At 40.2% G+C, this 13152-nt stretch overlaps 1 protein-coding gene across 2 annotated transcripts in view; it reads left to right on the top strand.

Annotated features, from left to right (window-relative positions):
* Positions 1-13152, top strand: part of rspo2 (R-spondin 2) — a 51619-nt gene that overhangs the window by 19243 nt on the left and 19224 nt on the right. For both annotated transcript variants that reach the window (XM_049730045.2, XM_049730046.2), the window contains exons 3-5: positions 4548-4736; positions 11388-11531; positions 11732-11920. In XM_049730045.2, the coding sequence (XP_049586002.1) occupies positions 4548-4736; positions 11388-11531; positions 11732-11920 (522 nt within the window). The remainder of the gene's footprint in view (positions 1-4547; positions 4737-11387; positions 11532-11731; positions 11921-13152) is intronic.

Raw genomic sequence — 13152 nt, forward strand, 5'->3', positions numbered from 1 at the left:
TCTAAAAAAGCAAAATGAAAGTAAATACAGTGATACCTTAACTCATTTGAGGTATATGCAAGCTTCAATTCTGCCACTGATCGAGTGTATTTAGGAATTGAATTGAACCACAGATTAATTAATTAATTAATTAATTTATTTATTTATTTATTTATATTTACTTACGTACTTACTTAATAATCTTCTGTCGTTTTACCAGGATTGCAAGATAATTTCGTTTAGATTCCCTTTCCCAAGCTATTGTAATTTGTTAGAAATAACTGACTTTGAAAGGCCTGTTCTCACATCAATATTACACAACACTCAATAAGTAAATAAGCTTTACTCCGATTGAGGCTGTGATCTCCTTAATTTGATATGGAAAACAGGTTTTCTCTGATTGATTAGTTCCCGATATGTGGGCGTCTTGTGGCCACCATCTCGTCATTTTGTTGGCTTCGTCGGAATTCAGCAGGCCAGAATTGTGCTGTGTTTGGCACATTTCAAGGAGTATGGCTTTGTCTACGTAAGCGTTCACACACGCTGGAAATACATTTTCAGGTTTTAAGTCACAGAGCCGCACATACTGTGCACACACATTGCAAGGTTGCACAGCGTCACCATGGAGGCGAAGTTTACAAGAAAATCGATACAAATGAAAACAAGTCGATTATAATGGCACACTGGTGCCCCAGGTGGAAAAATATTTCACGAGGGGAAAGGCCATTGGCAAAATTGTAGAAAGCCTTAGTGCACCTTGATACGGCCATCGTCGGACGATATCACAATTTGTCACAAAAAAAAAAGAAACATTTTACCACCTCCATAGTGACTCTCAAAGAGCTCACGGCCAGCAGCAAGCACAGTGTCAATTCTTAATATTATCAATCCAGTGATCACAAATGAAGGAATTCTTACTGTTTCACTCCTTTCAGAGCACAAATAAGACTAAAAATGCTCACATGCTTTTTTTTTTTTAAAAACATATTGTGCACATTAAATAGGCTTTTATTTTTAAATCCCAAGTCAAACACTTTCTGTGTAGCACACCACATTAATTCTTTAATCTAGCTGTCACAATAGATTGTTGAAGGGTGATGTGGAGCATATTTGAAAAGTTTTTAATGTGGTTCCTGCAGACCAGTGGCCTTATACAAGTCATTTTGCCTTGCAGGCCTGTCACACGGAGTAAGAAATCCTTACTAGGGGTTCTTCACTGATGTTTGCATGGACCCTGTCTTTCATAAATTCAACGCTTTAGGCTTAGAATGTTAGAAGTGGGAAATCTGGACTTGTTTTGCTTCACATCATATGTATTCTGTGGCTGAAACCAAAAACGATCCACTTCATCGAATGCAAGGAGTGGCTCTTCAAATGGCGTGTGTGCCTCTATCCAGTTTTGAACATATTCAATATGGTGAACCTCAAATTTTAAATCTCACAAAAACACTCCGTTTACCAATATTCTAGAGACCCAAAATACTTATGTTCAAACATGACTGACAGAAAAACAAAAATAAAACAGACAAAAATGATATATGGTCGACACAGTGATGCATGCATCAAAATGCAAAAGACGTTTGAAAAGATGGACTTCAATGTGTGGACTGTACGAAAGGGAACAATAAAATACCACTTCCAATAGTCAGAACGTGGCCCCAGTACACTATCCATTTAAGGATCTATTCCTGCAATTTAGTAAGTCATGCTAGATGCATAAACATCTGCTTGCTTTAGTTTCTCATCTCTCATCTCATCTTTGTTACAACTCATAAATGTTTACAAATTCTTCCAAACGTTTCAGTTTACTATTTCAATTTCAGTTTGGTATTTCCATCTCAGACATTAGATTTACAAGTGGTTTGTATTTTACAGTAGCTAAAACCTGCTGGTGGATTTGTGTGCACGGGCTGCTATTGTACGCAGGGACAGTGCAGTTCCAGACACTGTGAAACACGGCCTGCTTTCTGACATACCTGTGGCCTGAACCTCAAAACCTTTCCACAGAAAAATACAAGCTAATCTCCCAAGATCAGCATTAGAGGTTGTCTCCACTCTATTCAGCCATTCATTTTTTTTTCCCCAGTTACATGCTCAATCCAGGACTTGAGATCTGCAGCATGGTATCAAACAGATTGCACTGGACATTTTGAATTATTAGAGCAGTGCAAAGATATTTAATATTTTCTCAAAATAAATACTGAAATGGATTCATCTAGAAAAGTTATATTCTATTGACATTGTTGTCCTTGCCAGTGTCCAAGCCAGTGATCTAAAATAACTATATTTTCAAATGTTCTTTTTGTATTATTTAAATGTTATTGATAGCCCACAGTCAATAGCCAACTCAAAAAAGCCAGAGAATTGGCTTTCCAGCCACAAAGTTCATTACTTTTGCCAAGATGTCTTTCCTTTTCTGTCAGTGCAGTATTTTTTAGCATGCAGTAATGCAAATCCAATGTTATTCTTGCAGAATTTAACAGAAAGAAATATGTCCAAGTGTAAGACAGCAGGAGAAAATGCAATAAAAGCGGCTGAAAAGATTTACTGGCCACAACATTACAATACACCTGCACAAGATGATGAAATCCAATAAATGGGCCATAAAATAGATGAGTTCTGAGTCTTGGCATTTTGAGGTTTGATTTAACAATTTCATAACGCTGTGATTGATGAAGATCTCCACTTCATGACTTTGACATCATCATTAAATTGCAGCTATTTACAGTTAACTAAATGGCCATTGAACGAGAACATATTTTATATATCAACATATTTTTTATTTTCATATTAACAAGTACTTCAACTGCTACCTGGCTACCTGAACTCTCTTTAATTCATGTGTGACATCAGACCACACTTCCTTCATTTATTCTGTATGAATTATAAGCACACACATACACATGCACGCACGCACGCACACACGCACACACGCACGCACACACGCACGCACGCACGCACGCACGCACACACACACACACACACACACACGCACAGAACAACCTTGGATATGAGACTTAACGTTTTGAACAGATGACGAACAACTTTTTTTCCACTGAATTGGGTCTGATTAATTTCTGAAGTTCAAAATCAGGTGACCAAATTCAACTTTGATTTCCAAGGCCTCATCCATGAAGACCACTTTAGGGCCACTTAATGAGTTCAATCCGCTTTAGATCTATGTATATTGGCAATAGGCATACCCATACAATTATAAATATATTTTAAATATTGCAACCATGGCAGCATTAATTTACTGGCTTTCACATGATTATAAACGAATGCTTGTGTTGAGCCATCTTAGCTCTCGCATTATTTTGGGTGAATCTGTCCAGCGAAAAGATTATAAACCATTGCTTGTACTGCGCCATCTTAGCTCTCACATTCTTCTGGGTGAATCATTCCAGTGAAATCTAATATCCATGGCCAATGAAGTAGGCATGCTCTGCTCTGTCTTTCAAGGTTTGTTCATTTTTTTATTAATTCATTTTTTGTTCATTTGTAGTGTTTTATTAAGTATTGTCGTAGGGCGCTGCGTTGTATCTGCACAGTTGCTTGGGATATGTAAGACTTGGCGAGGATCAACTGACATTTCCCATATTTGAAGAGACTGGACTTTTTTCCGGTGAATGCAATGCATTACACAGATCACACATTCTGGAAAATGGCTGTCTATCTTGGACTATTTGTCTTCCACGAGCAACTTGAACTGAGACAAGTCACTGGGTTTTTGACGAGTTTCTTAACTGAATCATTGTAGATGCCAGCTCTGACCACGATTATCATATTCACATCACATTCATAACTAATCAACATTTAGAAGGGTAAACGAGGTTTGCATGAGTGACAAATTCCTAAATTGGATGTTTGTTTTGACTCCAGCTTATAAATGTTTTATGACTTTTTTTTTTATTCTTGTGCTCTGTTCATCTACATTTAAATACATATGTTTTTTTTTTAAATGTATTAAACATTTGTGATTTTTCTCCAAGATTTGCATGTTTGATTCTCTCATTCATTCATCTTACAAATCACTGTATTGTCACGGGCATGCTGGAGCCTATCCCAGCTGTCTTTGGGCGGTAGGCGGGGTACACCCTGAACTGGTCTCCAGCCAGTCACATGGCACACAGACAAACAGCACTCAGAATCACACCTATGGACAATTTGGAGTGGTCAATTGGCCTATTTCCTGAAAACTAAAAAATGCCTCTATTGTATATGTCAATGTACATTATGCCTGAGTAGTTGTTATAAGTGCCCTATTATTGGGTGGTGACTAGTTCAGAAGGTATCCCTGATTTAATCCGAAATACGCTAAGGTAGACCCCATCTCATTGTCACGTCCGTGCCGGAGGAAGCTCGGCCGTCAACTTCCCTCAGCCACACCCCTTCGTCACTGTAATGTCTGTCACCTGCTCCCCCACGTATTTAAACCCTGACCATGTGTTTCTCCCTGTTGGTGTCTCCTGTTGTCTCCTGTCTGTGTCTGTGGCTTGTGTTCCTGTCCTGCTCGTTCAGTTTGTTTTCCATCCTTTGCTGATTTGCCTCTCTTTTATGTCCTGCAGCTACCTATGGAGCGTACCCCATCTGTAAAGGCTGCTCAGTGTGCTCCAGAGACAATGGCTGTGTAAACTGCCAGCCCAAACTTTTCCTGTTTCTGCGAAGAGAAAGGATGAGACAGTATGGCGAATGTCTTCATGACTGTCCAGCTGGTTACTACGGCATGCGAAGCCCAGAACTTAACATGTGTTCCAGTAAGTGATTCTGTCCAGTCTCTTTTTGTCCTGCATGCGTACTCGGCAGTTTGCCACTTCCTTCCACTACTTCTCACACAACACCAGTTTCAGTATCTATGGTCACTATTTGCTTAATGCAGTACAACACATCTCCTTTGCGTATATGATCAGGGTGTTGATTTGGAACAGTCATACCACCAATCCACAGGATCCTAAATATGATCAATTACATGGCGGTTCACCCATCAGGGCGGTATCAGGATCTTTAGCTGTTTCCAGGAATGCCATGCATCCAGTTTAGGGATAACTGCCTCCAGTACCCCCAATCACCAGTGGCTGTTTTTTTTTCTAGTTCTTTCTTCAACCATATATATATATATTTTTTTGCAATTCACCAGACTGTGTTATTTATTGGCAGTCAGTCATTTTGGACTTTGAACATCCAGCCAGTTACAGCTGACTTTTCCAGATACCACACCATCAAGTGTATTTTGACAACTGTGTGATAAAGCATTAACTTTCAAGTGTAAGTGCAGTTTGAATATAAGCGATTTCTATGACTCTATTAATGTAAGAAAATTAATGTAATTTCTTTCTCTAGTTTTAAATCGTCTTGATACGTGCACCGTTTTAGATATTCAATATTTTACTTGAACATTGACTTTTCCGACAATATAGTTACGAACCATTATATATTTTGTTTCTTGGAAACTTTTTTTGCGCAGAACAAAAAAAAATATTTCCAGAAATTCTGTAAACCATAACAAAAACTGGCGACATTTGAAATATTAGCAATTCTTGTTGAACTTTAAATCCAAAAGACATTCATCAATCCATCTTTTATATGGGTTATCTTCATTTTGGTTGTGAGTGTGCTGGATGTTGACTCAGGACGAGAGGCAGGGTACACCCTGGACTGGTCGCCAGCCAATGACAGACTCCAAAACCCAATTCATGGAATGTTTCCCTCACCTCCGCATTTATAACTATTTTAATGTGAAAAAGAGAGTTGAAAGGAAGAAATTACACAAGAGTATGGGAGAGATCCTTTATGGGTTTACATGGGGTAGGAGGTGTTGGCTGAGTGTTTCTTGTGAAAACAGAGAGGAACTTGAACTTATGGTTCTCTGAGCCAAACTCCCGGCAGACATACTAAAATCACGCCAAGTGGAAGGTGCCAAAAGCTTTGGGCACAATAATATGAACATGTAGGAACCATTGGAAGATTCCTCAATACTTTCACCCAACTATGCTGACTTTAAAAGACCTAGTATATCCACTTTCATGACATAAACAATAATCTTCAGAGGGCAGGAAAGAAGGTATCACAAGTAAGACCTTGCAGAAGACTTTATGGACAAAAGTAAAATGATTCCAATATTATTTCCTGGAAACAGTGCAATTGCATGCTCCTACTAAATAAGCTCATGCCTCACCTATAGCTTCCTGCCTATTTATTTTGGGTGTTTGCTTTGCAGGAGTCTTTTAGCAGCTAGGCATAGCTCTATTATGTCATACTTATATTGCCCCAGGGGTGCTTATTGTGCACTCAGTGGCAGCCCCACCGCAATGTTTGTGGGTGTCAATTCACAGATTAACAGGAACTGTGTGGAATATGTAGCAATAGTTACATAGTGTGTTGCTTTATGTACATCCAAATTGATGTCACATTTCATCCTTTTTTTTTCTACATTTGACAATGTGTTGAGAAGGTTAGCATGAGCGCAATTTCCAGGACGCCCCCCCACTGCTATTCATACACATATAGGCTGGCCACAAAAATAGTTGCTCTTACCCCTCTGCAGTGTTCAGTAACTACACAAAAACCTCAGATGTGTTCGCTGCCAAACAGCAACCAGGAAACAGCAAATGGGATTGTCAACCTTGTGGAAGCAGGGTTGACATAAAATAGTGCTTTCTGTGGAAAATGTTCTGTGCCACGCTATATTATTATACGCTATATATATTATACGCTATATATATTATACGCTACATATATTATATTACTGCCTTTGTTGAGATGTTCATTACCGACCAGCATCCAATCTGACCAAGTCATGGCATCACCAACATCTTGGAAACAGCTTAAATAAAATTGTAGTTTCCTGGGAAATATGCAGTGCCACTTATACCAATCGTAATTTCTCTTTTACGGCCTTTGTTATAACGTCCAATAAATACAATACAATACAATACAATACATCTTTATTTAGATAGCACTTTCACAACAATTTCCACCATAAATACATTTCTGGGTATTTCACACTGCTTTGGATAAAATAATAATAATAATAATAATTGTTTTTAGGTCACCGTCTCACACACAGGACTAAGTTGTGTTTGTGGTGAATGTCAGCCATGTGTCATGGCCACACATGAACACACGAATCTTTTTCACAAAATATTAAATTGTTGGCTTTGGTAGCAATAACATTTTCTCTCTCTGTGTCCTCATTGAACTTTTCTCTTTTGCAGTCAAATTCTGAGGTATTTCCCTTACATTGCCTGGCAAGCAAAGTGACTGGTTGGTTTTAGCTTCTTTACTTTACCAAGGGACGTTTAATCATCACAACTTTATAATCCATACTTTCCGAATTGGCCAATAATATAATGATCCCAACAGACCAAGCCCTGCTCTTAGGCAATAACAGCCAGATGACGAATTCTAAGGTTTGAAACACTGAAAATGCACACTGTAAAAAAAAGATGCTGTCTGTCTGAACCTCAGACAGTGGTGTGTACGTGCGCGTTGCAGCTGGCAGATCTTAAAGTCCCAGTTAAAGTCCCAATGATCATCGTCACACACACATCTGGGTGTGGTGAAATTTGTCCTCTGCATTTAACCCATCCCCATGTGATTTTGATCCATCCCCTGGGGGAGAGGGGAGCAGTGAGCAGCAGCGACGCCGCGCTCGGGAATCATTTGGTGTTCTAACCCCCCAATTCCAACCCTTAATGCTGAGTGCCAAGCAGGGAGGCAATGGGTCCCATTTTTATAGTCTTTGGTATGACCCGGCCGGGGTTTGAATCCCCAACCTTCCAGTCTCAGGGCGGACACTCTACTACTAGGCCACTGAGCTAGTATATCATTGACTATTTCTTTGCATAAGAAAACAAGCAGCGCCACTAAGATGTCTGCTACCGTCACATCATTCCTTCTCAAGGACACTGTGATTGACAAAAACACCACCTTTGCTTCACCTAGTTTGACATTGGCATGTAGAGGTGCACCCATGTGGAAAAAAACAGCTTGGGAGGAACATGGCAGCTCTGGTCTTTGCCGTGAACTTTTGTCATCCATAGCTCCGCATGTCATGGCTGAGTGGCAGTGAGCAAGCCAAAGCTTCCATGTCAGCCAAACCCCAGGTCTAGAGAGTAGGTCAGAGCTGTTCTACTCAGCTTGGAGGCAAAGAATGGAAAAAATAGGGTTTGTTTTCCTTTTCACATTGCCAGGTCTTTTAGGAAATGGACACTCCTGCTATGCAACATCAGGTCTGGTCGGCTTTGAGGAGGAGTCAGAGATGAGTGCTGTGACAAACCATATGCTGCTCAGATATATAAGAGGCCTGGTTTGGAAATCGGGAAATTAATCAGTCTTTTCCAGGATATTTTAGCACATTTTCTCCAAGCAGTGCATATTCTTATAAATAAACTGCATGATTACACTTGATGCTGTTGGCCTGCAGAGGAATAAAATTTAACTGGGGCTGACATGAGGTTTTGCGTGTCCTTGATACAATTGGTACACTTCCTCCTCAAACCCAGGCTTCTGCCAAGCATGTACCACTTTGTGACAAGTGACGCTTGATGACTCATGTCTCAAGTTAAAATGCATCTGAATCCGAAAGTCACGCAGTAACAATGACATCGCAATAATCCCGTTGCTTCAACATCTTTCAAATTTCCTCTCACAATGCCAACATCTTTCTCCTGTCATGCTGTAACTCACAGGCAGAGCACCGCTAGAAGATAATGATGGTAATGTGTTTAAGTCTTAGGAACACCGGACCATCAGCGAGATCTGATGACCTCATTATTTCTCATTAGTTTCCCAGAGGCACCTAGATGAAGCCTTTAAAGGTGATCCAGAGGTTAATCCTACTGGGAGAATGAACCCGCTCCCCTGTATCTGTTTGTGGAGCTGCTCAACAATCCACTGACTCGGCCAGCAGACTTGCTGGTGGTCAATGTGGGAGATTTTCCAGTGTCGTAGATAGCCTACACTGTCCTAGATAGCCTTTTGCCTGATAACTGGACAGAGGGATAGCTGTCTGTTATAATGATCTCTTCCCTACTCATTCCATTCTCTGATGACCTCTGATCTTCAAGCTCTACCTCTCTGCATTGTAAGTCCCAAGGAGCCTCATCGATGTGCCATCCACCTCATCCATCTCATGGCAGGGATATCTTTACTTATCTTTTGTTTAGAAAAACTGTCCAAGCATTTTTTTTTTAGTTTGATATTGTTTAATCCTGTTTTGTACTGATACTCTATCTTGTATTGTTTGTCCATACCTGGGGATTGCACAACAGACTTTGAGTGCTGGAGAGTACTGCCAGATGTGTTCTCCCTTATTATTATTGCTGGTGATGACAGGCCTGGGAGGTGTTAAGGGTAAAAGACAGTGTTACGCTTTCTAATTTGTTTTTTGATTTATTAGCTTCCCAAATTTTCCCTGAATTAAGCTTTGTTTATACTAAACCAGTTTCATTCAAGCAGGACTTGATGTGTAGCAGGAAAGGACATATATTTTCTTACCTGCTTTTACTTTCACACATTTCTATTCTTATTGTGGGGTCACACATAGAATTAGATAAGAGAAAAAGTCATTGCATATGTGAAGTGATTTCAAATTAGATTTTTAATAACAAACCTCTATGGGAATCTTATTGATATCGCTATATACGTTCAGTGTTGCAACACTTTTCCATGTGTTATGAACATTTATCACACAAACTGATTGCGTTGTGTTTGTGCGTATCTTTGGTTTGTTTAGACTACTCTGAAAAGCGTGAGACCAGAGTGAGTGGGCCGAGGCCACACTTTAGGGTTCAAAGTAATGCGGGGAGGGACCCTCTCGTTTTGGAGGAATGTCATGGAGGAGGTCTGATGGTTACTTGGAGATGGTGTAATTAAAGGGTGGGATTGTGAGAGCCTTCCTTTTCCTGGGCCTTGTAAGGGTCACAGATTAACCCATGGGTTAACCCCGTCTGCGCCTATGGCTTTTACGCATGGAAAAATATCAGTAACAATATTTAAGATACTCAAGTTGAACTGACGTGCAAGACACAGTGACTGGATGACCCTGTACCTTAGGGTTCTCTAACTGAAATAGATGTCAGTGTGAAATTAAAAGTCTTGTTTCTGCCAAGCATTACCGGTACCGTAGGTGCAGTTTAGTACAGTGTACAACGTTTTGGTTACCAATGTCAAAAGATGGTAAGATTGCATTAAACACATTGCAGTCACTGACTGGTTGATGTCATCATTTCTGCGGGACATGAATCAAATACGAAGAACACTATGCGTCATGAAAAGCATGTGGTGAATTATGACAGGACGGCAAATCAAAGCTGCTTGTGTTTTTGTTTATAGATAATAAAAGCACTGTCTTGAAATCATCTTATTTGCAGTATGGCAGACAGCTCACAAACAAAAAAACACAAGCGCGTGATGCTGTGTTGTCTGACTGAACACATCATGTGTCTTTTACAAGAGTGTGCACATAATTTCACCCAAACCCTGTCATATTCCATCCTTTGACTTTTTGTACTAGTAAAAAGATCATACTCAACTTAGATGAAAATCGGATATTGGTTATAGAAACTGACATGGTTGGCAGCAGTGGCACATCGTTCATAGCCTAAAGAAATGTATTCATCCTACCGCAGTACACCGTTAGATCAGAACATGACCTTCCTGTTAAGTCTTCTTTCATGCTGTGACAGTCTATTCACTTCCCTCTCTGACAGCATTTCTTCCATTTCTGTTTTCAAAAGTTGGTCATCAAACAACAGTGTTTGTACTACTTAAGCATGCTTCCGTAAACTCTAAACTACAGCGCTATGTGACCCGAGAGGTGGAGAGAGGCATTGCAATGTATTTGGCAGAAAATCACTTTTACAAAATTCACAGAAAATCACAGAAATTGAGAAGAACTGAAATTTATCTTTACCTACACTTTTGGTCTTTGATTACAGTCTTTTATGTATTTTTGAATTCATTACACAATTGTGTTGGTTTGATGTTGCGCTATTTACAGTGTTCTATCACAATCTGGCTCGCATTCCTTATGGAGGAGATATAAACCAGATAAATGTTTACAATTCTTAAATATACTGTTGTGATCTGAACTTCACTGTTCTGTACTGGATTGCTTAATAGATTTTTTACTTTTATGTAAAGAGAACTAGGTGCAATCTGCTGTTGAATTGTAGGCCAGTTGGACATCATTGGTGTTTCTGCTTATTTTTGGTTCTCTCAAAAGAAGAAAAATAACTCAGGATTGACCATGCATTGGTGGGAAGTCATTCACAAGCCACTGGCAGTTTTTTCGAGGCACACACTGTGTAATCCACCCCCCAACCCCTGAAACTCCAGAGCTCTCAATCAACTCCAGATGAGAGGGCTGATCAGCTGGACCCTAATGTCTCTTTTTCTCTCTCCAGGGTGCAGGATAGAGAATTGCGAGTCTTGCTTCAGTAAAGACTTTTGCACCAAATGCAAGTCAGGTTTTTACCTGCACAAAGGGCGATGCTATGACAAGTGCCCCGAGGGCTTTGCCCCACTGGAGGACACCATGGAGTGTGGAGGTAAACAACACAAAAATGAAAAGAACGCACATGTTCATATGTTGTATATTCTCTAAATATTCCAAACAAGCAGTCCACAAGCTTATGTCATCCCCGTAAAGCTCCATCACGCAGTACTAAAGCTTGATCTGAGGTCTATGCATTGCTTCTAAATGACATTCTGCTGTGGTTTCCCCACACATGACTTTGTCTGTCCACAGAGGGCTGCGAGGTCGGGCAGTGGAGCGAATGGGGAGCTTGCACCAGAAGAAACAAAACCTGCGGCTATAGGTGGGGTCTGGAGACCCGGACGCGGCATATTGTAAAGAAACCACCCAAAGACACAATACCGTGTCCTACCATTGCTGAGTCCCGCAGGTGCAAAATGGCCGTGAGACACTGCAGAAAAGGTAGGAATGTTACACGGCAAAGTTAAAGTGCTTTGTGCAGCTTTCATATGCAATGAAAAGTTGACACTGCAATATAAAAGAAAATAGACGACTTCCAATCCCCGACACGGACCTCGTCCACCCTCTCACTGCTCCACCTGTCTCATGTAACCTCGACACACCACATTGTTTTTTCTTCCTCTCTGCTATTGAGGTTTTCTGTGACGTTTCCGTGCATGAAATATCAGTTATTTTCCATTGCGGGCTTGAAGGCACTTTTCTTTCTGAGGTATATTTTTCCCCCCACTCTCCCAATTCCCTTCGTAAGGACGATCTGCAGGTTACCTCAATGGTCGCCTCTGTTTCCTCCCGTCAGTTTGAGAGATATTTGTGGTGTACATTGTGAGGGTGTCAGGTCATTAAATGAGAAGTCAAATCTTTAGTCGTCACTTTAATGGCTCAACACACTATTTGGTGTGATGGCTGCAGTTTAAACATAAATGTACTAAATCTTAATGTACTCTCTTGTAAACATTCTTTTAGTTTCAGTTTAGTTTAATTCACCAAACAAGAAGGCAATTACAGCAGCAGATAACATTTAGTCTGTCAAGTAAAGAAAACAAAATGCCAAACAGATAGAGGGAAGATCTTGAATACAGGCATGTTTCAGTGAAGTGTTGCAAGAGTTAATAAACCTCAATAAACTGTTGGTTTCTCATGTTTCAACGATACAGAAGCCGCTGCTACTGCTGCTGGAAACTGTGATTCCACCACACATTTATTTCTTAGCGCATGTCCTGTTTGTCAGGGAAATTCTCACCCACCCCCCACATACCTCCAAATGCTTTTGCCTTGCCTGCTTGACCTTTTCCAGAGGCTTTACTACTATCTTTGATTAAAATGTTTTGTATGCATGGTTACTGCAGTAAATGATCTCAGACATAAAGGTGCTGATGAAACTTTATTGCCAAGTCTGAAGTGCAGAACTATTTTCATTCAGTTCTTAGAAACGAGCTGCAGATTCCCTGTTCATCCCTCACAAATTTGCTGCTCCCTACTTACGTGGGTACCGTAAATCTCTTTTTACTGAGTAACATCTCTGTTGGGCGGGTTTAAAGCTGCGTGTAAAAATGTCACTGAATGTACATCCCAGCAGTTCCTAACCTTGCGACATGTTTTAATAGAGGTACATTTCGTACTCTGGCATGTGTTATTAATTCCCCACTGCTTAACTGCCTGTGAAAATCCCCACT

Source organism: Syngnathus scovelli, chromosome 9, assembly GCF_024217435.2.
Source record: "Syngnathus scovelli strain Florida chromosome 9, RoL_Ssco_1.2, whole genome shotgun sequence".
Taxonomy (NCBI): Eukaryota; Metazoa; Chordata; class Actinopteri; order Syngnathiformes; family Syngnathidae; genus Syngnathus; species Syngnathus scovelli.